General features: G+C 48.7%; 1 protein-coding gene across 3 annotated transcripts in view; it reads right to left on the bottom strand.

Moving 5' to 3' along the window:
* The window catches only part of Zfp64 (ZFP64 zinc finger protein), a 63,822-nt gene that overhangs the window by 22,685 nt on the left and 13,853 nt on the right, over nt 1–27,284 (bottom strand). The window contains exons 2-5 of one of the 3 annotated variants that reach the window (XM_038331839.2): nt 26,693–26,755; nt 24,274–24,460; nt 20,490–20,741; nt 9,801–11,401 (exon numbers count right to left, since the gene is read on the bottom strand). In XM_038331839.2, the coding sequence (XP_038187767.1) occupies nt 10,125–11,401; nt 20,490–20,741; nt 24,274–24,304 (1,560 nt within the window). In that variant the 5' untranslated portion in view covers nt 24,305–24,460; nt 26,693–26,755 and the 3' untranslated portion in view covers nt 9,801–10,124. Of the gene's footprint in view, nt 1–9,800; nt 11,402–20,489; nt 20,742–24,273; nt 24,461–26,692; nt 26,756–27,284 lie in introns of those variants that run through there. The other 2 variants (XM_038331837.1, XM_038331838.1) reach the window with 2 other exon arrangements.

The following is a 27,284-nucleotide window of genomic DNA, read 5'->3' as shown; positions in this document are numbered from 1 at the left end:
GTCTAATGCCCCTTACCCGCTGAGCCATCCCCCTGCCCCACAAGCAGACATATTTGAAAGCACACACTGTGCTCTGGACTAGTGCCTCCCAGGACTATCTCAGGACCAAAGATCCTCAGGACAGAACTCCCCTCAGGAAACTTGGAAAACGGGTTCATTAGGGGTGACATCTCGTCGGGAGACACTTGATACTATGTTATACCTGGGCAATGGGAAAGCCCATTTCTTGCCCAGACTTCTCACAGGACCCAGCAGTCCCCTTCTCATCTTTAGTGCATACTATCTGCGAAGATCTCTCTTCTTTCTTTTTTCTGGGTTTTCAAGATAGGATTATTTCTCTATACAGTTCTGGATGTCCTAGAACTCACTGTGTAGACCAGGCTGGCCTTGAACTCTCTAACTCAGATAGGCCTGCCTCTGCCTCTGGAGTGCTGGGATTAGCGGCAGGTGCCATCACGCTTGGCTAGATCTCGCAAGTATTGTCGGTGTTTATCCACTTGACTACTGTAGGATGATCGTGGAGTGAGGACACCGTGGTTTATTCACTTGCTCTCCTGGGCAGCTGTACGTCTGCCAGGCCTGTGCTAGTGTGGGCTGGGCTGCCAGCGTGCAAGATCATCCCCAGAAGGGTCCTGGTTTCTCTCGAGCGAATGCAAGCACCATCCTAGGCTGCCTGGAGGGAGGATGAGAAAATGATCACACCAGTGTCCCCCATCCTAGCAGGGGAGAGGAGACCACGGCCCAACACAGCCTCCCACACACAGTGCCACCAACTGTCTCACTTCTGTCAACTGTACTGGTGAAAATGGCCACTCATAGCATTGTAATTTGCATTTTCCCTGTGTATATGATTCCAAGAAAGAATAAGATGGAAATTGAAGCACGATTAATAAAAACTCAGAGAGGAAAAATTGGCATTCAACCTGAAGGCCAGAAAAGTAAAACAGCCAGCCACTGGCTCTTTCGTGGCAGAGGAACTTTGGGTGACTGTCCAGGCAGCCAGCTGTTTTCTGTCATTACAGTTTTTGGAAGTCACTTGCTTGCACCTCCTACTTACTCAGTTAATATTATTTCCTTCTTGGGTCTCTGAGGAAGTTGAAGACTAGATAGTTATAGTTTTCCTTGTTTGCCTGATGCAGAAAGCAAGTTATGATAGAAAGTAAATTAGGTACAAGACTTTGGACTCACAACATAGAATAAATATGGAGTATTTTCTCTAAATTTGTCAAATGCAAATGGACTAGACATTGTTGATGTATTTATTGCCTGTATATATTGTATATAGTTATTGTACTTATTGTATATGGTTTTTCTTATATTAGTTATAGCCTTCTTTTTTATTTTAGATAGAAAGGGGAAATGTAGTGGCATTTCAATTGTATTTTTAATAAATAAAGCTTGCCTTAAGATCTGAGAGTAAAACAGCCCCACTGGTCAGCCTTGCAGACCAGGCAGTGGTGACACACACCTCTAATCCCAGCAGCCACACTAGTTGTCATAGAAACCATCCAGTGCATGCCTTTAATGCCAGCCCTAGAGAGAATTATAAAACAAGAGGAGATGGTTTTCAACCACAGTCTCATTCTGAGACTCCTGGAGGCAGGATCGCCATTTTCAGGACTGAGGTTAAGGTAAGAGCTAGTGGCTGGCTGTTTTATTTTTCAGGTTGAACCCCAATTTCTCTGAGTTTTTATTAATCATGCATCAGGAAATTATATTTTCCATCAATAAAATGGTTACCTATTTGTTTATTGAGACAGGGTCTCACTATGAAGCCCTGGCTGGCCTGGCACTCACAACCTGCACCAGGCTCCCTTGGATTGAACTCACTGAGATCTGTCTGCCTCTGCCTCCTGAGTGCCAAGATTAAAGTTCCCTTTCATTTCCCAGTGGCCAGTTCACTTAGGCATGTATAGGTGATGCTGAGTACACCACCAGGACTGGGGAGATGGCTCAGCAGCTAAGAGCATCGGCCACTTTTCCAGAGGACCTGGGTTCGATTCCCAGTGATGGCTCGCCATCACCTGGGACTCTGCTTTCAGAGGATCTGATGGCATCTTCTGGCCTCCATGGGTACCAGGAATGTGGTGCATGGACACGTGCAGGTGACACACCCATACATATCAAATAAAAACTTTAAAAGCATGTGCCACCATATCCAGCATTTAGTTGTATTTTGAAAGGATGTTATACTATTTTATAAGGTCTATCTAAAGTTCTAGCCAGTTTGTCTGTCTGTCTGACTGCCTGCCTTCCTTCTCTTCTCCCTCTTTTCAATCTGACAGGGTCTCCTATCAGCCCAGCCATCCTCCTGCCTCAGTGCTCATTGCTGGGTTTTCAAGCCTGCTTGACATCTGGTCAAAGTTCTAGTTCTACTTTTATTACTAAATTTTATTACTGAGTTTATTACCAAGTTTTAATGACTTGATTTCATGGATCATTACTAAAAATTATAGAAAACGAACCGCAGGGCCCTGCTCAGGAGCCATGGTTGTTACCTTTCACCCAGTTTTCCTATCAACTGGTTTTTGTTTAAATCTAGTCGATAATTCTGAGTGTGTATGTATGTGTGTGTGGTATGTCTGAACATATGTGTCCGGGTCACACATGTCCAGAGGCTAGAGGAGAACACCAGGTGTCCCGGGCTGTCTGTCGCTTTTGCTGCCATTGAACCTGAAGTCAGGCTGGCAAGCAGCAAGCCCCGGCAGTCCGCTCCTGTCTCCTGTCTCCTCTCCCAGATGATGGAGATACAGGTTTGTCCGTGGACCATGCTCATTTTTACACAGACACTTAGACACAAGCTAGGTCCTCTGTGCAGCAAGCATCCTGGGCTGCAGCTGATAAATTTTGATCCTTCCTGATAATCAGGGACTTTTGCAAATTTACCTGAAGAGGAAGTCACTTCCAACCCCTGAAGGTCTAAGATGACATCGTAGCAGATGGGAGAACTCTGCCACTGAGTTCCAACACGGGTGGTGTGTGTGTGTGTGTGTGTGTGTGTATGTGTGTCCGTGTCCATGCAGGTGACACCTTCCCTCCTTCCTACAGCAACATCTCACAGGGTCCCACCGCCAAACCTGCATTTTCACACTCCTGACAGCTGCTGGAGTTACTTCCTCATTCCATTCAAGACAGACCCATCTCCTTCCTCTTCCCAGGTGGTCAAGCTGTCCACAGAGAAAATGGTCACAGAGGAAGCCAAGCCATTTTCACTGCAGTGATCAGTTGGGCAAAGCAAAACAATGGGAGCCCATGGCTTTTCAAAGCTCAAGTATTTTGCCAAGGGATAAACAGCACAGCTCTGACTACTGAGAAGACTCTGCTGGTCCCTCTGTGGCGTGTGTGTGTGTGTGTGTTGCACACCCCCACAGGAGCATGTGGGCCAGAACAGAATGCCCAGTGTCTCTCCTTATCGCCCTTGGCCTTCTTGTCTTGAGACAGGGTCTCTCGATAAACCAAACCAAACAAACAAACAGAAACCCCTCCTCATTTGACCAGTGAGCTCTCAGGATCAATCTGCCACAACTCCAATGTTGGGGTTACAGGTACCGACTTTTTATGTGGGTGCTGGGGATTCAAACTCAGGCCCTCAGGCTTGTAGAACAGACATGCTGCCCACTGAGCCATCACCCCAGCTCCTGTGCAAGCTCTGAAAGCTGTCATTTGTTTCCCACTTTTCATCAACGAAATGACAAATGCTGCCACAGTGAGGGTGACTGTGCTGTGGCGGGCGGAGGAGCACAGACAGTGTCTGCTACTGTGACGGACGGACGGACGGACGGACGGACAGAGGAGCACAGACGGTGTCTGCTACTGTGACGGACAGACGGGCGGAGGAGCACAGACGGTGTCTGCTACTGTGACGGACGGACGGACGGAGGAGCACAGACGGTGTCTGCTACTGTGGCTGGGACGGACAGACGGACGGAGGAGCACAGACGGTGTCTGCTACTGTGGCTGGGACGGACGGACGGACGGAGGAGCACAGACGGTGTCTACTACTGTGGCTGGACGGACGGACGGACAGAGCACAGACGGTGTCTGCTACGGAGGCGATGACAGCCATCTACACGTCACTAATTATTTGTGATGGTGAGGTGAGTGTTTGACTTCCCCATAATAAAGCTAACACTCAACTGTAACTCAGTCCCACTTAACCAGATGAGACAGTTTTCCACGGAAATGTACTCGAAGCAAACATGCACAGGTGACACTGCTCTTCTGAGTTGTGAATTCCCATATCCTCACACCAGCTTTACATCCATGGGAACACAACAACGATGGATTTCTGTGCTCACAGATGTAGGAAATGCTTCAGGATGTATCAAGTACAGACAGCCGAAGGACAGGGAGCATGCGCGTGACACCACTGTGCAGATGTGTATACGCATATAAACACACACAATAATGTATGTGCGTGACACCACTGTGCAGATGTGTATACGCATATAAACACACACAACAGTGTATGTGCGTGACACCACTGTGCGGATGTGTATATGCAAATAAACACACACAACAGTGTACATGCGTGACACCACTGTGTGGATGTGTATACACATATAAACACACACAATAATGTATGTGCGTGACACCACTGTGCAGATGTGTATACGCATATAAACACACACAACAGTGTATGAAGCACAACACAGATCTTGCAAACACATTTAGAGGGACTTTGAAATGCAGGAGAGGCCTGAGAGGTGGCCTCTCACCTGGGGGGTGAGACTGGGGGTGAGACTGGGGGGGGGGAGGAGGAGCAGTGAAGTTGTGGTTGAGTGACTGACATTGTAGAAACCTTTTCACAATCTCTTATGTTTTTAAAAAGATGTTTTAAAAAGCTTTTTCCAAAAGGTAGGGGTGGCTGGAGAGACGGCTCAACAGTTAAGAGCACGGGCTGCTCTTCCAGAGGACCCAGGTTCAATTCCCAGCACCCACGTGGCTGCTCACACCATCTGTGACTCCAGTGTAGGGAGCCGGACTGACAGCCTTGTCTGTCCTCCATAGGCACTGAATGCATGTGAACAAACACAGATACCTTTTTTTAAAAATTAAAACTATTACCCTGGTTTATTTTATCTATAGTGTGCCAGTCGTGTTGCTGTCTCACCCTTTGTTAAACTCTTAAAAGTATCATTGTCATTTAAATTGCTCCTCTGAGTAAAAAGGAGCCGACCGTTAAAAGCAAATTTTTAAAATATTTATTTGAACTGTGTGTATATGTCTGTCTGTATGTCTGTGCACACAAACGCAGGTGTAGAGTTCAGGAGAAGGCGTCCGATTCTCCTGGGGCTGGAGTTACAGGCAATGGGGAACAGCATACTATGGGAGCTGGGAACTGAACTCAGTTCCTCTGTAATAGCCACCTCTTCAGGCTTTAAATTTTTCAAAAATTTAAACAATAAAATTGGCTTACATGTAAAAATGATAACCATGCCATTTCAGGACAACCCCTGCCTCCGAACAAACAACAAAGCCTAACCCGCTTTTGAGACTCCCTCCCGTCTCGAGGCGTGGCACATTCTTGGATTCGGCAAACCCATCAGCTCTCCCTCCTCTGCCAGCCTCTTTCACTACCTCTGATTTTTTTTTTTTTTTTGTAAGCTTCACTTATAAATTTCATCACCTAAATGATATGCTGCAGTCTTGCCTTCTTCATTGAGTGTTTTCCTGCCTGGAATCTGGAAGCGTGTGATTCAGCATGTCACCACAGGCAGCTGCGTCTGTTTTCATCCCCCCCCCCCCCCATCCAGTGTGTGAGTACACCACACTGTGTGCCTTGCTCCGCCAAAGGACGCTGTCCGACATGGTAATTATGAGCAATGCAGGTATGTACATTCCTGCATGGATTCTTGGTCCCTGTATAGAGGCTTCTCCATACCCTGAATCTGCCCTGAACCAGCTCCCCGGGTGGCTCAAACAAGAGAAGCAAAGATCAGAATCTGCTTTATAACAAGGTCCCCAGAGTGTCACGTGGGCTTTATCGGTTCACACTCTCATCCATATGTTATTTTAAATAAAGAAGAAATAGTTGGGGGGCCGGGCCGGCAAGATAGTTAGGGGCTTTGTAAAAGTCTTTGCCCCTCAAGCCTGACACACCGAGTTCAATTGTCAGAAAACCCACAGCGGAAGGAGAGAACCAACCCCACAAAGGTGTCCTCTGACCCGCACACACACACTGTGGCATGCAGGTACCCCACACTCCCACATAATAATAAAGAATTTTATAAAGTAGCCGCTGCCTGGGCTGGGGCTGCAGTGCAGTTGGTACAGCGCTCGTCTCGCGTGCACAAAGCCCCGGGTTCCACCCCCAGCATCGAAGGAACGGGTGCCTCACAGCTGTTCTCTCTGCACTCAGGAGATTAGAAGCAGTGGGGGAACATGAGTTCAAGGCTATCCTTGGCTACATAGAGAATCCAAAGCCAACCTGGGCTACCTGAGACACTGCCAGTTCCATACAGTACAGCCTTAAAGAGACAGAAAGTCATATTCTTGGCTAACAAGGGAAAAAGTGGAGAGCAGGCATGAGGGGCTTGAGGGGTTGGCTCGACACGATCTAATTGCCCTCCTCCTCCTCTGCCTTGTCTGTTGCGGTACGGTGTCTGTTTTCCTTCAAAATCCTGTGTTGGAAGGGACATGATTAGGTCATGAGGTTGGGGTCCTACCAGATGGATTAGTGTCCTTCCACAGGAGACCCCATGGGCGGTGGTACACTCAAGGCACGTTGTGTAAGTGCATGACATTTTCAATAAATAAATACAAATATCATTTAAAACAAATAAGAGACACCAGGAACACCCGGTGAGGATGACGCTGGAAGATGTGTCTGTGAGAAAAGTCTCTCCCACACGCTGACCTCTGCCCTGGCGCTTCAGCCTCTGACTTCTTGGTCTCTAGGATTAGAAGAAAGGATCTGCTGCTGTTTCTGAGCTACCTGGTCCTCTGCACTTTATTACGGCACCTACACAGACTAAGGTGAACCCAAGTAGGCTCCTTGCCTGGTTTGGGAAGGTGACCTAATCACTCCCGGCCTGAGGGAACATGAGGCTGGCACAGGGAGAGGCGTGTTCATGCTTATGAGGATGCAAAGTCAGCACTTACAAGCTCACTGTGGGCTCAGGATGGCTTGAAAACCCATTCTACCTTTATTTAAAGTTCCAGACTTTGGCTCTCGCCCTCTTCTGGCCTCCACGGGTACTGCATGCACATGGTACACAGATGTGCATGCCGTCAAAACACATATACACATAAAACAAAAGTGAATAAATATTTAAGAAAAAATATAAACAACAAAACAAAACTCAAACGAAAACCAAAACCAGGGTGGGCAAGATGGCTCAGTAGGTCAGGCACTTGCTGCCTAGTTTCGTAACCTGACTGGATTTTTCCCTACATCAGAGGGAGGGACCTGACTCCTGCAAATTGTCCTCTGACGTGATCACAGGGTGCTGAGACACATGGTAAGCGCTCCCACCTACTTACACACAAAGAAGTAATTTACCCCCACATATTTTCCAATGTCACATTCTCAGACCCAAACCATTAACATTAGGGAGCAGAACCAAAATCCTTTCCCAAATTTGAACTACTTCTTAAAAAACTAAGGAACATGGCTTTAGCTCCTGGATTTCATTTCCTTCTAACAACTCCCCTAAAACAATCAGCAGACAGCCGGACGTTTAGGGAAGGGCAAGGCATTTACGTCTCCGGATATGGAGATGTTAGGGGAAGGGTACGGGCATTTACGTTTCCGGGTATGAGACGTTAGGGGAAGGGCAAGGCATTTACGTTCCGGATATGAGACATTAGGCGAAGGGTACGGCATTTATGTTTCCGGGTATGAGACGTGAGGAGACGGATACGGGATTTACATTTCCGGGTATGAGACATTAGGCGAAGGGTACAGCATTTACGTCTCTGGGTATAAATGTGGGGGAACTTGGCCGATGGGTTTCTAACCTTGTGCACTATGAGATTTCCTGTATTTTACATACATTAGAATAGGTAAGTCATTATTATTGCTCATATCAAAATAGAGAACTTCTGACGAAGAGCAGAGACCCAGAAGTAATAAGAATTGTGCTCAGGTCGCGGTGGTGGCATACCCATTTAATCCCAGCACTCGGGAGGGAGAGGCAGGCGGATCTCTGTGAGTTAGAGGCCAGCCTGGTTTACAGAAAAACTCTGTCTTGAAAAACAAACAAAAAAAAAGTAATGTGCTCAGATATCAATAACCCAGAAAACATAGGAAGGAGACAAGCCCAGCTCTAAGGCTCGCCAGGGGACTCGAACTTTGCATGTAAGGGTGTGTTATCCTGTCTCCCCCATCCCCCAGCTTGGTCTTCGACTTGTTACCTGCTTAAAGTTAACTTTGGATTTGTGATCCTCCTACCTTTAATTCCAGACCTCTGAGACCATGAGCTCACAAGTGCGTACCGTGGGGTGGGTGTGGGGATGGAGCCCAGATCTTCCTGCATGTTAGGCAAGCACACTATTGACTCAGCCCAGAACACTATTTCAAACACTACTGTGTTCTGTATTTCCCCAGTTTATTACCCCAAACAGATCATCTCTTCATATAAAAGTGAGATGGTTGCATGACCACTTCCCCCCACTCCAAGAGGGTTTCTGGGTCTACCTTTGGAGCCTGTCCTGGAACTTGCACTGTAGACCAGGTTGGCCTCGAACTCCCAAGAGCACTGGGATTAAAGGTGTGTACCACCATCGCCTGACCCCTAAAATTTTTTTTTGTTGTTGTTTTTTTAATAGTGACTGACAGTCCTACCCTGGAAACCAGAGACACCATTCCTACGTTTAACATCTTTGGTCTTTCTGGCTTGCTCTTTGGCGCCACCTAGTGGCCAAACGTCATTTCAATTCAAAAGGGAAATTTGAATTTCTCAGTGTGGCTCATGCTTCTCAACAATGCAATGCTTCTCTCATTTAGACCCTGAGCAGAGATAGACATTCAAGAAACCATGTCTTGAAAAGCCCACTCAAACTTTACTAGGATCCTACACCCTATTTACATCTAAACAGAAATGTCAGGACCGTCATGAGGTCTGCAGTTTCAAAGCACAGTTGGGTCGGAGCCACATGTGGCGAGCAGCACACAGGCGTGTAATCCCAGGAGGCAGAAGGCCAATCCTCTGGGTCTTGAATTTGAGGCCAGCCTGAGCTACAGAGTGAGATCTTGTCACAAAAACAAAAATAAAGGCAAAGAAGTTTGAGTCACTTGAGACATCGAATGTATTACACGCAGCTGAAGGAGGGAAGTATTTATGAGAAAACCCCAGACCCCAGCTGTGCTAAGTCCCCCCCGCGATGACAGAATGAACAGTCCACAGGGCTGGGGAGATGATTACAAAGAGTACGTGCACTATTAAGTTTCTTTCCCAGAACCCAAGCCAGCTCACAATCACTGGTAACTCCAGCTCCAGAGGGATCTGACACCCTTTCTGGCCCCTGTGGGTACCTGCTCTCATGCACGCATGTGCGCGCGTGCACACACACACACACACACACACACAAAATAAGTTAAACTTCACAATCCTACACTCATGTGGAGCTGTAACAAACTATCACTAGGGAATATATTTTAACCAGGTGTAGGACACTATTCCTTTCGGATCCCCGTCTCCAACACTCTTGTTAGAAATGGTCTGACATAGATTTGGATCTATGCAGGAACAAATAGGGATCTATGCACTACACAAGTATTCGGGACTCTTTGTGTCTGTAATTCTGGAAAGGGGCTCCCGAGAAGCTAAGTACCATCACCTACTATACAAACTGAGTGCAATGGAAACCCCAAACCCAAACACCTTTATTCCAGTTGGAGAATCACATCTGGAAGATGGGAAATCAAACTGTTAACAAACACATTCAGTCCCTCACGCAGTGAGCTCGGATTCCTATTGGAATCAGCCTTGGCAACCTTTAAGACAACGTAACAGCTTGAAGGAGGAATCAGGATGGTCTCCATGTTGCTTCTCTGTTAAAAAATGACATAAACCATATAAAATACAATTACAAGGAGTCAGGGGCCTCTTACAACATTCTTCTTGTAGGTTCTCTGATAGCAACCCTCCCCCTTCAGAATGTTTTGAATCTCTGAAGTACTAATCTGGTATAGAATCAGCTGGGCAGAGCAGGGCAGGGTGTGCAGCCCCGTGGATGATAGAGTAAGTCTGCTTGGGCAGTTCTTGCTGAGAGGAGAATATAGAGGGCGCTGTGGTGGCCACCGTGATGCTCTGGCCTCCGTCGCTCACCACGGTCACCTCTGCAGTTCCCTCCTGGATCAGAGCGTTAAGGCCTTCCAAGTCCGAGCAAGTGATGCCCGAACTGGCAATGAACGTCTGGTTTCCTGTGCCTTCCTGGGTCCCAGCTGGGGTGGCGGGGATCAGACTCTGCTGCAGGGTGGTCCCCGCCGTCTGGTCATGGGTGGTCAGCAGAACGGTTGGCTGACTCAGGGCCCCTGCTTCGCCAGGACACCCAGAAGGCTGAGGAGGGGCGATGAGGCTGACCTGGCGTAGGATCTGCAGGCGGCCATTCCCCGGGAGCTCCTCTGGGGTCTGGGCTACCAGGGTGGGGGGCACGATGTTGACAGCAGCTGCGGCCGCTTGGACGATGGTGTTAGTCTGAGGTACCTGATGCCCTACGATGATCTTGACCCTCCCCTCGCTGAACTGAGACACCTGGCTGGTCTGGAGGGGGACCTGGAGATGCTCCACAGTGAGGGGCGCAGCCGGCTGCTTGCTGGGGTCAAGGTGAAGCTGCACAACCGTCACATCTGAGTTCTTACTGTCGTGGTACTCACTGTGCTGCCTCTTGTGGCTGCGGAGCGAGTCCTCCCGCATGAACGAGGCGTCACATATGTCACAGTGGAACGTCTTCTTGGCATCCAGCTTGGTCACCTGCCGGCTGCTCTGCCTGCCGGTGTCCTTCCTCTCGGGGGCCTCAGTCTTGAGCATGTCCGCGTGGAACTTCTTCATGTGTTTGCTCAGGTTACTGGGTTGCTTGGTGTCGAAGCTGCAGTAGTTGCACTTGAACGGGCGCTCAGTGCAATGGATGCGCTCGTGCACGCGCAGCGCGGCCTTGCTGGAACAGGAGTAGCTGCATTCCGGGCACTTTTCCGGGTGCTCCGATTGGTGCAGGCGGCTGTGCTTCCGCAGGGTCGATTTGCTGTCCCCCAGGAAGTCGCAGTGTGGACACTTGAAGTTGTTGCCGCTGTGTTTGATGCGAATGTGCGACTTGAGGTTCCCCTTCATGGTGCAGCGGACGTTGCAGAACTCGCATTTGAAAGGCTTCTCCCCCGAGTGCACGCGCATGTGCCTTTTCAAGTCGGAGCTGATTTTGAACTTGGCACTACAGAGCCAGCACTGGAAGGGGGCGTCCCCTGTCAACACAAGGTGAGTTTCCATAAGAACAGGTTAAAAACGACAACAAGGATCAACAAGGATTCCCCGAAACACACACCAGAAAATGGCTTATAGCAAGGCAGGAGGCTGGCTTCTCCTCATCACAACAGTTCCCAGCAGCCCTTGGCATTCTTTTAGGTACCCAAACCGAGTCATCACCGGGATGCCGTCACAGATCCACCGCTAGAAAACCCAGATGTGGGGACAAAGAGACATTTAAATGTCTTGAATAGGATCTGCATTAATCCCAGGACCTGGGACAAGGAGACAGGAGGATCTCTGTGAGTTCAAGACCAGCAGGTCTACGGAGCAAGTTCCAGGACCAGACTGGCCCCCAACTCACAGAGATCTACCTGTTCTGCCTCCCTAGTGCTGGGATTAAAGGCAAGCACTATTACATCCTACACCTGGCTTCCTTATAATTGTTATTTTTTTCTTATAATTGTTTTTAAAAAATAATTTCATTTCTAATTTTACATACACTTTCATAGCCTACTTAGAAGCTGACAGCTCCATGGCTCTGCATCCTCCTGGATATGGACGGAAATGAGTTCCGTCCCAGACCTATGAACACATTTCCAACGGGTCAGCACCAGGCTGCATTCCTGAGCACCCCTTCCCACTCCCCACGTGATGGGAACACTGCGGATAGTTCTTGCAGGTTTTCATGATTAGAGACGTGTTTATTGCACATGATTTACTCTTCTCTTACTGTGCTCTCTACTTGGGAAGAAGTTGCAGAATCCAGCTGCTTGATTTTTTGTTTTCTGTTTTCTGTTTTTTTTTTTTTTTTTTTTTTTTTTTTTTTTTTAATTTGTATTTGCTGAGAGATGAATGGGGGAGTGGAATTGCAAACATCGAAGTGGCTGGGATATCCCAAACTCATTTACTCGATGGGTGCCAGGTCCAAATTAGTGGAGGTAGCGATCACCAAACAAGCGGCTTGCTCTTGAATAGTGTGTTTTCATGTGTACCGTGCGTGTGTGTGTGCGTGTGTGTGTGTGAGTGTGTGTGTGTATCTAATCTAAGGACAACCTTGGGTGTCACCCTCAAGAATGCTGCCCACCTTCTTTGAAACATGGTCTCATTGGAGTTTACAAACTGGACCAGGCTGGCCAGTGAGCCCCAGGGATCCACCTGTCTCTGCTAGCCCAGGGCTGGGATCACAACCATCCACCATGGCTGACATTTTTATGTGAAATCTAGGAGCCGAGCTCTTATGAGCTGAGGCGCTTCCCTAGCACAACCACGATGGTTTAAGCAAGTGAGCTAACAGTGGTTCAGAGTTTTAAGTTGATTCTGGATGGCTGAAGCCACGGCAAGCACACTACAGGGTGAGACTGTCCCTGTTGGCAACACCCCTACAAGGCAGGAGCAGCCATTGTTGACATTGGTCTGAGCACTACGCTACAAATGAGTGGGGCCCTGAGCCCGTGTAGCTCACTCGTGGTCACATACAACACGTGACAGGGCTTGCTTCCAAGCCAGACTGACTCCGGAGCAAGGTGACGAGTTGTTCCTGCAAGCCACGCTCACACTCTCAGGCCGTGCCCTCTGAAGACTGTGATCAGACTTCACTTTTTGGTAGGTGGCCAATGATGTCATCCTGAGCTGCCTAACACATTCAACTAGAGGCTGCAGGGGTCAATTTAACACAATCACAGAAAACCAAGATGCCTGAACGAAACAAATACTTCACATGGTTGATTACCCTTACCTTAGGCGCACTAACTCCTGAACCGGAAGTGGGAAGCTTCAGGCTGTGGCCTAGACCCTGGCCACTGATAGTTTTATAAATAAAGCTTACTGGATCAGGGCCAGCCATTCTCCTCCTATGCCGAAGACTGAACCCAGGCCTCAGCCACGTTAGGGCAGTGCAGCTGTTTATATCTGTTTACTGTCACGTGGCCACTTTCCTGGTTAGTTTTTATTGGCTCAACCCAGAGTCACCTGAGACCTCACCTGAAGACCTGCTAAGCTTGTCTTGATTGAGAATGGATGTGGGAGGGCCCAGGCCACTGTTGGGCACCACTGTCCCTAGGCAGGTGAACCTGAACTATACAGGAAAGCTAGCAGAGAACAATCCGGAGAGCCAGCCAGCCTTCCTCGTGATTTCTGCTCTGTTCCTGCCCCTGACTTTCCTCAGTGACAGCTGGGACCTGGGAAGTGTGAGCCCTTTCTTCTCTCAAGTTGCCTCGGGTCATGACGTTAATCACAGCAACAGAAGGAAAATGAAAATAGCCACGTGTAGATTAGTTGCTGTGCCAGTGGCTGCTTGGCCCTTAAAGCCCCAGGCATTCCTAAGTAGTCTTTTAAATTTATGCAAATGCAGGGTGTGTGTGTGTGTGTGGGGGGGGGGGTGTCCAGAGATCAACCTCAAGCACGGCTCCTTAGGAGCTGTCTACTTGGTGTTTCTGTTTTCGAGACAAGGTTTCTGTGTAGCCCTGGCTGTCCTGGAACTCACTCTGTAGACCTGTAGACCAGGCTGGCTTTGAACTCGGAGATCCACCTTCCTCTGTCTCCCAAGTGCTCTGATTCAAGGGGTAGGCTACCACTGCCAGACCCTACTTTGTATCTTTTAAGACAGGGTCTCTCATTGGCCTGGGCCCAGCCAGTAGGTTAGGCTAACTGCCAGTGAGCCTTTGGAGTCCTCCTGCCTCTGCCCCCAGTCCAGGATTACATGTCTGCCACTATGGCCAGCTTTTCACATGAGTGCTTCAGTGGTAAACACAGACTGAACCATATCCCGGGCTCCCAAATGGGTTTTTAGTAAACATTAGCTTTCCCCCTGCCTTCAAACAACGTTGCCCCCTTGCAGCAGTTTGTAAAACTCAAAGAACACTTCTACAGGAAGTTTCAAACGCACAAACTAAAATAAAACCAGGAATACAGAAGAAACCAATTACATTAAGACGGCTATTAAAACCACTGAAAGAATCGTAGCGAGCCATATGTGCCTTAGCAGCGATTCCATCGCCACCTAGTGGCGGGTCTTGGAATTACAGCAGCTTCTAGCTGGTAGTTACAAATTTACTTTTGCTCAACTGCTTTGATGGCTTTGAAACCCCGTGAGTCCCCTGGGCGACCAGTTCATAGCATTTGCTCAGAGTGGAATAACAGGCATTTCCTTTTGTTCTCTCCATCAATTACATTAGTGACATAATCCAGGGGGGAAAAAAACCAACAACCCAGAACCAAATCTTATAGGTAGGTCGCAGAGCTAACAACTCTTTTCTAGAGATTGTGATTTTTTTGGGGGACAGGGGCTCTTCTAGCCCAGGCTAGCCTCTAACTCCCTATGTAGCTGAAGGTGACCTTAAATTCCTGTTTTTGCCTTCCCCCCAAGTGCCGGGATTACAGACATACTCCACTGTGCCTCGACTATTCTTTCTTTAATCACACGTTTTAAAAATGATTTATTTTGTGTGTATAGGTGTTTTGTCCGCATGCATGTTTGTGCACCACTTGTGTGCGGTACCCACAGAGGCCAGAAGACAGATCTAGATCCCCAGGACTGGAGTTACAGGGTGGCGAGCCATCATATACGTGTGTTGGGGATCAAACCCAGCCCCTCTGCAAGGGCAACAGGTGCTCTTAACAGCTGAGCCATCACTCTGACCCCACAAACATTTCTCAACTTTCTTATTACATCTGGATGCATTAAAATCGCATTAATTATTTAATGATTGAATGCATGTGTGGTAGGGTGCTCAGACGACAACTTGTGGGAGCCAATCTCTCCTTTCACCAAGTGGGTCCTGAGGACTGAGGTCATGTAGCAGGCAGCAAGCACTTTTACCCATTGAGCCATCTCTCTAGCCCTAAATTCCTCCCTTTCTCCCTTCCTCCCTCTCGCTCTCCCTCCTTCCCTCCCTCTTTCCCTCCCTCTCTCCCTCCCTCCCTCTCTCTCTCCCTCCTTCCCTCCCTTCCTTTGTGATACATGGTTTCTTTGTGTAACCTTGGCTGTCCTGGAACTGACTCTATAGATCAGGTTGGCCTTGAACTCACAGAGACCCACCTGCCTCCACCTCCTGGTTCTGGGATTAAAGGTGTGCGCCACCACAGCCTAGTTCTAAATTTATTTCTTTAATGGAGTGTACTGGTCAAAGCCCTACTGTAAGCTCTTCAGTGCCAATGGCCACACCCTCTGCCTAAGGATGTTAAATTGTGTTTAAACCCACAGCGCCTTCCTGACCCTCAGCGGTAAGCAAAACGGTCGGCGGCACAGAACACCAGACGGACCGGCATGTGAAATAACACTGTAACTCAACAAAATGAACACTCCGTGGAGATGACACATAACTGGCACACATTTAAAACGTTAGGAAACACGCCTTTCTAGCATAATCCAAAGATGCCACTAATATGAGTCCAACTCCGTAAGCCCAAGTGGGCTACTGATGCTGTTGTGTGAGATCAGGTACCGTTGTGTAGCCCTGGGTGGCCCTGAACTCTTAATTTCATCTTTTTGTATATATTTTATTTATTTTGTGTGTGTGTGTGTTCACATGTGTGAGCGTGCGTGTGGAGGCCAGAGGTTGATGTCAATGTCTTTCTCCATCACTATCTGTTTTATTTACTGAGGCAGGGTCTCTCAGGGAACTTGAAGCTTGCTATTTTGTTAGTCTGGCTAGTCAGCTTGCTCCACGGATCCTCCATTCCATCCTCCCGAGTGCAGGAGTTACAGGCAGGCCACTATCCTCACCCATCCCGTGCTATGTCCGTAGCAAGCAGTTTATCTACTGAACCAACTCCTTAGCCCAGGCTATGAACTCTTGATCCTCCTGCCTCAGTCGGGTATTGGCTTTTGGGTTTGAATCACCAGGAAGAACCAGCTGGAAGAAATGGAGCAGACTCCAGACAACAGACTGCATGCCAGTTAGGTCAGTGTTCTAGCCTGCTGCAAAGATCACCCCCCTCCCCAAGTCTCCCACCTCCTGTCCCTCTTTGTGTCCTCTGACTCCTATACAATTACATAAGCTCACTGACAAGGGCAGGGTGACATGCTGTGACCTACATTGGGCTCAAAGGTCACTGGATTCGGCTTATACTATTTAGCAGGAGCAACCAGACTTGACACAAAGGTGGTATTATTATTATCATTACTATTATTATTGTCATTACTTGTTTGGTAGGGGGTTGTTGAGATAGGGTCTCATGTAGCCCAGGATGGCCTTAAACTGGTAACATAGCTGAGGATGACCCTGAACTACTGATTCTCCCGCCTCTACTTCCTGAGTGCTGGGATGACAGAAAACAAGGCCCACTAGGCACTTTGGAACGGCTCTGTCTTTGGGAATGTCTTGCTCACATGTCATGAGAAGGTCGCTCCTTGCTAGCCCGCTGGTCCCAGGAGAACAACGACAGGTGTGTGGTGCAGAGGCGGATCACTCCAGCCCAGGGCACAGTGACTTTCGTCACAGCAGCTTCACTGACTGAAAGCCCAGCTGGGGACAGAGTTACCTACAGGGACCTCAGCTGCTCCCTAGAACGAGAATGGAGGATGCTGCCACGTGCAGAGGCTTTGGGGAGGGTAGGTTATCAGGGACCTGGAAATGGGAGACTGTCAACGCAGAGAACCCAAATCTTCAGCCTGGGTTTGGGAATCAAGCTGCAAAAACAGTAATTCACAGTGACAGGAGACATCCAGATCCAGCTGCTAAAGTTATTTAATCCGCACACTGGTAAACAGACACCCAGGCAGCTCGAGCTTTGGAGAGTGCTATGATTGGTCCCGGAAGGAAGTTCACTAAAGAGCCCAGTGGGTTCCAAGCAGAGTGTGGAGGGAAAGGCAACGATTTTCTAGACATAATCTGTTGTCGGCATCCTTGGAAGTCATTTCCTACTAGCTCTAGCTCTTGAAAAAATTTACTTTAGTCAGGCATGGTGGCACATGCCTTTAATCTCAGCATTTGGGAGGCAGAGGCAGGTGGATCTCCATGGTCAAACCTTGTTTCCACACAAAACAGAACACTGAAGTTTTTACTTATGTACACGTATCTGTGTGTACATGCAAACGTGTGTGTGTGTGTGTGTGTGTGTGTGTGTGTAACCACAGAGTCCAGGCGAGGGTTGTGGATCCCCTGAAGCTGGAGTATAGGTGGCCAGTTGTACGCTGCCTGACGTGGGTGCTAGACTTTGGTCCTCTGGGAGAGTAGCAAGCACCCTTAACCACTGAGTCATCCCTCCAGCGCCTCCAGCCAGCTTTTTTATAACTTATTTACTTTTATTTATGTGCATTGGCATTTTGCCTGCATGCATGCCTGTGTGAGGGTGTCAGGTCTTGGAGTTACAGACAGTTGTGAGCTGCCATGTAGGTGCTGGAAACTGAACCCAGGTCCTCTGGAAGAGCAGTCAGTGTTCTTAACCGCTGAGCCATCTCTCTAGTCCCCCTCCAACTATCTTTTAAAGTTAGACAAAGGCATGGGGACCAAGATCATATCCAAGGAAATAACCTCTGAATGAGGGCCAGATGAGAAAGGGGAACCCTAGTGTGAGATTCTGTGTACACCTCCAAAGGGGGTACACTGGCGCCAGGAGCCTCCCAGCTCCCTCAGTGTCAGAGGAAGAAATGTCTACAATTGAGTCCAGAGAGAGGCAGGATGCCCACCCCACAACTAGTTTTAAATCATACAAATAAATGGGAAACTCAAAGTTTTTTTTTTTCCTTCTTTTTGGGACAGGGCTTCTCTATGTAGCCCCTGGCAGTCCTGGAACTCATTCTCTAGTCCAGGCTGGCCTTGAACTCAGATCCACATGCCTATGCCTCTGCCTCCCGAGTGCTAGGATTAAGGGTGTGCACCTGCACCACTATTCCCAGCTCAGGGAACTCAAGTTTTAAAGGCAGATCCACACAAGGGGTATCAGTCTCCCCTAAAACAAAAAGGAAAAAGATCCCCCCGGCCTTTGCATGCATGTGTACCTGTGCACCCCTTTCTGTGGGCAGCATGCATGTGTACCTGTGCACCCCCTTCTGTAGGCAGCATACATGTGTACCTGGACACTCCCTTCTGTGGGCATCACGCATGTGTACCTGGACACCCTCTTCTGCGGGCAGCACACATGTGTACCTGGACACCCCCTTCTGTGGGCAGCATGCATGTGTACCTGGACACCCTCTACTACAGAAAGCATGTGTGTGTACCAGGACACCCCCTTCTGAGGGCAGCACGCATGTGTACCTGCATGCCCCTTCTGCAAGCAGCAAGCAGGAGTGGCAGTCTTGGGAGGCCAAGTCTTTAGAAGTGGTCCAGAATATAACCTGAGAGGATGTCCCAAGTAAGCAGGGTTATGAGCCAGAGCTAGACACTACTTGGCCCCAACTAAGCCTGAACAAAGGGATCTGGGGGAATATGCCAAGAGAGATTTTAGGCGTGTATGGGACCAGGCACAGATAAGGCTCTCATCCTCACCATTCCCAAAACGGGATTACTGTTACTGCTGGGGCTCTAGTATGCCACAACCAGACTTCTTATCCTTTCTGACCTGATCCTATGGCTATCTCTTGGTGTGATCCTATGGCTGGGTGAGATTTATGGGCGTCCTGGACATGGTGTGAATGTCAGAGATGAGCCTGATGGTGGGGACAAAGGTGGTGGTGGTCGTGGTCATGGTCAGTGACTGTCTGCATGAATGGTACTAAGCCTTCATTCCTCTCCTGTCCCTGTCCCTTGCCATGTAATCTGGTGGTGGCCGTCCCGCAGGTGAGCTCAAGCCATCCCTGACACCAGATCCAGCCTGTGACTTGCTTTAGGTGCCAGCATGTTGTTTGTGGACACATGCAATCCGAGGCTTCAGTGAGCTTCCACACTGGCCTTGCCTTCCTGTTCCTGTGTGGCGACCATGATGAAGCCAAGCCTGGGTGTTAGGGGCTGTGGACCCCCAGACCCTGAATTTCCTGTAAACAACTTGTTTTCCAATGCTTGCAGCTGCTCTAAGCAAAACTTGTTTTCCTGTGTTTGCAGCTGCTCTGAGCACGAGACCCTCAGGAGTTCCTGATGGCAGGGGAGTGGTTTATGGTGGGTTTGGCTGGGGCGTGGCTATCAGTTAAGGATCCCTATAGAAGCTGCCCTGGAGCACACAATAAAGGGGGCATTCTTGTTTCAAGAATGACCCGTATTTCCGTCTGTGTGCATCTGTGTTAAAATCTCCAGCCCCTTTCCCGGCTCGCATACCGTCCCGTAGTGCAGGCGCTACACCTGGGCTAGCCCACAGGCCTGAGAGCAGGGTCAGAGATAGATGGGGTACAGCCTGTTCACCCCAGGTGAGACCAATGCACAGCCACCAAGCCCACATTCACCGGCTCCTGGGCAGAGGTAGGCAGAAGCCTTTTCACACATGTGGTTAAGCTAAGCCAACACCAACAGCGACGCCTGTGGACCTGAAGGACGTGACACAATACACCTGCTGCAGTGCACCGTGGAGACAGGGTGATGGCTGCTAAGAAGCGCCACTGAGGATGCAACCCAGGGCCTCTGATGGGCCAGGCAAGAGTTACCACAGAGCCATACCCCGGCCCTTGCCGCGTGCTTCCCGATTAAGGCGCGCTAGTCTGAACACAGTGCAACATTTAAAGATGGCTTTACTGGCTGTAACTCGGACGATGATTAAAAACTCACTGTTTGTATCTATATCATGGCATATAGTCCCTCAGCCCCGTACATATGAGTTCCATAAAGACACATGGAAGGTGATGGACTGCCACACAGCTGCTCCTGTGTTACTAGGACAGGTTCTTTCACGCAGGTGAGACGGCAAAGGCAAAAGGAAGGAGGGTCGGCTACCCCAGCGCCTTTAAAACTGTTTCTATGGGACAGGGTCCCATGTAGCCCAAGCTAGCCTTGTACTCTGGACACAGCCAAGGATGACCTGATCCTCCTTGCTGCTACTTCTCCGGTGCTGGGGTTACAGGTGTGTGCCATCACGCCTGTTAAGCGGTGCTGGGGATGCAGCCTTGTGCATGTCAGGCAAGGGCTCTAACCCACCAGCCCCAGCTCCTCTCCTTCCCAGCTGCCCACGGACGGCAGGTGCCCATGCTGGGATTAGAAGCGGCGCGGCGTGACTTACCCGTGTGCGAGCGCAGGTGCACGGTGAGCTGGCTGGAGTTGCGGCTGGCGTAGGGGCAGATCTGGCACTTGAAGGGCCGCTCGTCCGAGTGGATGCGCAGGTGCTTGTTGAGGCTGCTGCTGTCGGCCGCCGCGTAGTCGCACGTCTTGCACTTGTAGGGCTTGACGCCCGTGTGGCAGCGCATGTGCGTTTTCAGCTTGTCCTTCCGGCTGAAGCACTTCCCGCACACCTCACACTTGTGGGGTTTGTCACCTTTGGGTGCACAAGCAAGCCGTGGCGGGGGAACAAGATTGAGAAGTTAACGTTTACTCCCGACACCTTCCAGGAGGACCAACCTGTAGGTCCCCGGGGTGGTTTAGAAACCTGGGGCGTGGGGTGGAGTGGTGGCTCTGCTGTGTGGCTTATTAAGAGATTTCAAACTTTTTTCCCCAAGATGACTTATTAGTTAAAAAGTACACAGCAACTAAAAAAATAAATAAAATATTTTGCTGTTTCTGGACAGGGATCCTTGTAGCCCAGGCTGGGCTTGAACTCACCCCACCTCCAATTTCTAGGTGCTGGTGTTAAGAGGCATGCCTTGCTATGCCAGGCTTTAAAACAAGAATGTTGCAGCCAGCCTTTCTGCTTACCTTCTGACTATTTCTGACCCCTTTACTCGATGTTCCCCGTTCTTTACAGGGTCTTGTATAAACGCTCTATTTAGGGCCAAGCACTCATCCACCCAACTTCTATTATCTTATTAATTTTGATTATTGTGCTTTTTTCTTTTCGAGACAGGATCTCACTATGTAGCCCTGGAACATGCTCTGTAGACCAGGCTAGCCTCGAACTTGCAGAGATCTGCCTCCTTCTGCTTCCCAAGAGCTGGGGTTAAAGGTGTGCACCACCATACCTGACTTAGCATATTTTCTTTTATTGCATTTTTGATATTTAAATATTTCCAAGATTAAAGTATTACTTTATTCTACAGACATAGATGCATTGAAGGACATTAGTGTAATGTGAAACAGCCATCTCTCTTCTATCTGTTCCTTTTTTACAGTCTTGGGCCTGCGTGGCCTGCCTATTCCACTGCCCGCTTCTGCATCTTGGCGTATGTGCTGTTTAGTCTGACCCTTGATGGCAGATGTCAGCATGTAAGCAACTGCTCGCTTCTGACCTGGAGGGTCCCTATTTATTAACTGCATGTATGTTGATATTTCTCTGTGTGGGCCTGTGTGTACCGTGTGTGAGGTCAGACGGCAAGCTGCACAAGTTGATTCTCTCCCTCTACCATGTGGGTCTTGGGAATTGAACTCATTTATAATGTCTTCAAGCTTGTCAGCAAGCACGTTTACCCACTGAACCACCTCACCAGTGCAGAGGTGTGTGCATGCGTGTGTGTATGTGTGTGCGTGTACGTGTGGATAGGGAATAAGCTAGGGTCTCGGGATTGCTAGACAAGCATTCTATAACTGGGCTACAGCCTTATCTCTTTTTAATTAATTAATTTTTGTGTATGTGTATATTTAGTACAAAAACCTCTGCCAGCTAGTGTCTTCCTTTTTTTATTTGTGGCAGTTTCGCGCATCCCAGGTTGGCTCTGGACTTGTCAAGAAGCCAAACATGACCCTAAACTTCAGCCTCTGCCTGCACAGCATTGGGAATGTGAGCGTGCGCTAGGCCTCACTGATGCCATTCTGGGGACGGAACCCAGAGCTTCGTGCATGTCAGGCGAGTGCTCTACCACCCGAGCCACGTCCCTAGCCCCTCGCACTGATTCAGACCCTTCACGCTCTACTGTCCTGTCTGTGGAGTACTTCACTTCCTCCTCTTCACAACGCTGGGACTAGAATCCAGGGCTCCCCGGCTTTTCGAGCAGATTCTACTCTACTCCCTGTTGACTTCGTTTGGCTCATGTAGTCCTTCCTGTCATTTCCACACCATTAAGCAGCTGAGGTTGAGCGATTTTACTTTATGGATGGGCTATAAATTACTGAATCAATTCCCCAGTCGACCAGGAAAGAGAAGAAAGTGCATGCGCATGTGCCCGCAGATACACACCCACATACACCCCCCCCACACACACCCCTACACAAAGACATGCAAATGTTGAGATGGCTTTAGGGGTTACAGGCATCTGCCATCAAGTTTGGTGATCCAAGTTTAATTCCTGGGAACCACACGTGGCAGGAAAGAACAGATTATAATAGTTGACCTCTGACCTTCACACGGATAAAGCAGTGGGCATATGAACATGTGTTTATACACATACACATACATGCATACAATAAAGTTTAAAAATAATAAAGACACAATATTAAGTAGGGACAAGAATATCATATTTGCTTAATAAGAGAAAATAAAATTGTGTGTCTGGAGCTAGGCATAGTAACACACGCCTTTAATCCCAGGAAGGCAGAGGCAGAGAGAGGCAGGCTGAGCTCTGAGTATGAGGTCAGCCTGGTCTATACAGTGAGTTTTAGGACAGTAATAGCTATATAGTGAGACCCTGTCTCCAAAAATAAAAAAATAAATTGTTAGTCTGTCTTAGGCCTTATATTTGCACGCAAAAAAATTCAGAATATTGCAGTGTGGACTACAAAGGTCGGTGACTTTGAGGTATATTAGGAAGTGACATGTTCTAAGCACAGATTTTTACTCTTACCCTGTCTTTTGTTTGTCTTGTCTTTCTGCTTTTTTGGGTTTGTTTTGTTTTGTTTTTTTTTTTTTTGGGAGACGGGCTCTCTTTATAGAGCCCTGGCTGTCCTGCTAGCTCTGTAGACCAGGCTGGTCTCGAACTCACAGAGATCCGCCTGCCTCTGCCTCCCGAGTGCGGGGATCACAGCTGTCAATCAGCACACCAGTGAGATTTTCACTTTCCACTCTGTAGATGACGTGTGTACCGAGCCCCGCGCTGACAGTGTGCCACAGCCGACTGTGTCAGAGTAAGGTTTGGCACATCTGAACACACTGAAGACGTGGCTCAGAGGTTAAGACTTCTTCCAGAGGTCCTGAGTTCAATTCCTGGCAACCATATGGTGGGTTACAACCATTTATAATGAGATCTGGTGCATGCAGACATACAGGCAGGTAGAACACTGTATACATAATAATAATAAATCTTAAAAAAATAAATCTTCAATCCTGGCACTTGGGAGGCAGAGGCAGGTGAATCTCTGTGAGTTCGAGGCTACAAGAGCTAGTTCCAGGACAGGCTCCAAAGTTACAGAGAAACCCTGCCTTGGAAAAAAAATACATCGGACAATTTCTTAAAGATGCTCATTTTAGCCGGGCAGTGGTGGCGCATGCCTTTTATCCCAGCACTTGGGAGGCAGAGGCAGGCGGATCTCTGTGAGTTTGAGGCCAGCCTGGTCTACAAGAGCTCGTTCTAGGACAGGCTCCAAAGCTACAGAGAAACCCTGTCTCGAAAAACAAAAAACAAAACAAAACAAAACAAAAAACCCCAAAAACAAACAAACAAAAAGATGATTATTTTGTTGAGCTAGGAATGTAACTCAGTTGATAGATCTCACTTGCCTTGCAGGCACAAGGCCCAGGGTTTGACCCTTAACATTGCCAAAACAAAGTCATTTTACTGAAATTGTTCCCAGTGGGTCATCTCTCTGCACCGTCTGCTGCCTGTGCCCTCTGGACTGTTAGTTTGCACCAGGGTACTGCCTGTTGGTGATGCAGAGGGTGGTTTTCAACAGCTCTGCCGGGCAGGAACCACATGGGGTGCTCGCCACCAACCCTAACCACCCGCCTTAAAAGTGGCCAGCAAGGATACCCTCAGGTCACCCACCCTGTTGTGCAGCGGTGTCTTCAGATGACATGTAGGAATGGATCTAAGATTGCTGCAGCAAGCGACGGCTCATTCTCACTCTCAACTTAGGAGAAACCTAGGAGACACCTCTGAGCGTGTCTGTTAGGGGTCTGTAGAGAAGTCTGACTGGATGAGCACAGCACCATCCCTGGGCTGCGGTCCTAAGCTGAATAAAGAGAAAGTGAGCTGAGCATCGAGGTTCATCTTTCTGCTTCCTGACTGTGGGTGCCATGTGACCAGCTGCTTCCTGACTGTGGGTACCATGTGATCAACGGCCTCATGATCCTGCCACCATGAACTGGACCCTCAAGACGTAAGCCAAAATAAACTAACTTCCTCCCTCCCTCCCTCCCTCCCTCCCTCCCTCCCTCCCTCCCTCTCTCCTTCCCTCCCTTCCTTCCAGTGGCATTGGTTGGACATCCTACAGCAACAATAAAGTAACCAATATGTCTTTACTTATACTCTGACTCAGTTTCCCCAATTGTCACTGATAATGTGTGCAATTTACTCGATGAAACCCTAACCAACGCAGCCCATATGGGGGGGGGAGCCACTGCTTGCTTATGAAAGTTAATATTTGGGTAATTAGAATAAGTCCATGTGACTTGGCAGTGTGAGGCCCAGCGGACAGGACAGTGACCTCAGTGCCACTCATGGGTCACAGCTGATAGCCATTAGCTGTTTGAGCTTTCAAAGGGCTGAGGCTGCCCAGCAGATAGAATGTGAGAAGACCCGTCTCTCCCTCGCTTCTGTACACTTCCCTTTGGAATTTACGCCTCTGGGTCACTTGACCAGGAACCTCTCAGACTTCCTCTAAAGCCGCCTGGCAGCAATTCTTTCTCTATCCGCAACATCTGGAAACCATAACAGCATGCAAGCTGGCTTATGGAGTCACAGGGCCCTGCAACTGGGCATTCAAATGGCTGCGGAGCAAATGATATTTGAAGCATAAGCAGTAACTGCACTGAGAAGACAGCGTGTGAGGCTGGCATTCTGGCGGGAAGGGTCAGTCCTCCGCAGTGCAGTGGGTACCCGGAGTGCAAATGTGGGCACCGTGCAGATGCTGTCTCATCTTCCCTAAGGATGTGAACATCCTTAGCTTCTGGCATCTCTGGGAAGAGGGGGCTCCCTGACAGCAATCCCGGGGGTCTAAAGGATGACTGTGTCAATAAAATTAAAATATCCCCACTTAATTCTCCTTTTTCTAAGCATTGATGTTTTTCCCTCCTTTAAAAATTTGTTTACATTAAAAATTGTGTGTGGTGTGTGTGTGTGGTGTATGTGTGTGGTGTGTGTGTGTGTGGTGTGTGTATGTGGTGTGTGTGTGTGGTGTATGTGTGGTGTATGCGTGTGCGTGGTGTGTGCATGTGTGCGCATGCATGTGTTCACACTTGAGCATGTGGATCACAAAGTACATATAGCGGTCAGAGGACAATGTTCTAAAGTTCCAAAACTGGTTCTCCGCTTCCACCGCATGGGTCCTAGGGATTGAACTCAGGTCATCAGGCTTGGTGGCAAGCTCCTTTCCCACTGAGCCATCTTTCTAGCCCTTTCTGCTGTTCTAAAGCAAACCACCTTAGGCTCCCCTTTCCGTGCTTTGTGTCGCGAGTAAAGAAAGCAGCCGTGGGAAAGCCGCTGTTCCTGGCCAGGTGTGGTGATGAGTACCTATGACCCCAGTGAGGCAGGGGCATGGAGAATTGGAAGCAAAGCCAAGGCTATATAATGAGTTTTAGTCTAGCCTGAGCTACAGAATGAGATCTTTTTTAAACAATCGACATCAACAACAAATCAAATGACCGACGAAAACAAAGCTCGTGTATCCTCTGGTTCGACCCCAGCACTGGACACAAAGAAACAAACAAACCCTCTCCTCTCTCTTTACTAACGTGGTATCATACACGACACATCTCCCACCTGAATGCCATCTGCATCTGATGTGGATTAACCACGGCACATCAGTTCTCACGTGGCCATGGCTCACGTGGCCAAGGCAGTTCCTGGCCTCTGGCTCGGGCTCACGTCCTCCACTGCTGTTTTTGTTTTGTTTTCTTTCTTTTTTTTTTTTTTGGTGGGGGGTGGGTAGAGCGGACAAAATTTTTCTGTGTAACAGCCCTGACTGTCCTGGAGCTTGCTCTGTAGACCTGGCTGGCCTCAAACTCACAGTGACCTGCTTGTCTCTACCTTCCAAGTGCTGGAATTAAAGGTGTGCGCCACCACTACCTGGCTTACTGCTGGGTTTTGATTGCTTTAGTATAAACTGCATCTTTATTTACTTTGTACTTGTGTTCCTTTGACCTCTGTAAGGCCTGGGCCTTGTCACATGTCCGATATCTCTGGGTCCCCAGTTTCTCCTGGGTGGGTGTTTAGGGTACCCTACCTAGCAAATGATATCACTTACCTGTGTGGATCTTCAGGTGGCGCTCCATGTCCTTCATGCCGTAGGCAGTCTTGAACTGGCAACCTGAAAAAGCCAACGAAAGAGTCCAGAGAAAACCGAAGTGGTCGACTTGCCACACCACGGGGAGATGGCCAGCAACACAGGAAAGACATCGACAACAAATGCCAGACACAGTACAGCATTGATCTAACACAAACCACAACCAAAAGGAGGCCAGGCAGTGGTGACGCACGCCTTTAATCCCAGCACTTGAGCAGCAGAAGCAGGTGAATCTCTGTGAGTTCGAGGCCAGCCTGGTCTACAGAGAGAGTTCCAGGGCAGTCTGGGCTGTTACACAGAGAAACCCTGTCTTGAAAATTCCAAAACAAAACAAAAAAAAACAACCCCCCAAACCCTAAAAACCAAAAGAACCAGAAGAATGATGACACATAAATTTATACTTTACAACAGTGGTTCTCAACCTGTGGGTCGTGACCTCCTTGGTATCCTGTATATCAGATATTTACATGATGATTCATAACAGTAGTGAAAATTACATTTATAAGGTAGCAGAGAGATAGTTTTATGGCTGGGGGTCACCGCCACACAAGGA

The sequence above is a fragment of the Arvicola amphibius genome, chromosome 5 (assembly GCF_903992535.2).
Source record: "Arvicola amphibius chromosome 5, mArvAmp1.2, whole genome shotgun sequence".
Classification (NCBI taxonomy): Eukaryota; Metazoa; Chordata; class Mammalia; order Rodentia; family Cricetidae; genus Arvicola; species Arvicola amphibius.
The sequence above is the reverse complement of the archived record's forward strand: the minus strand, read 5'-3'. Positions and strand labels throughout refer to the sequence as shown.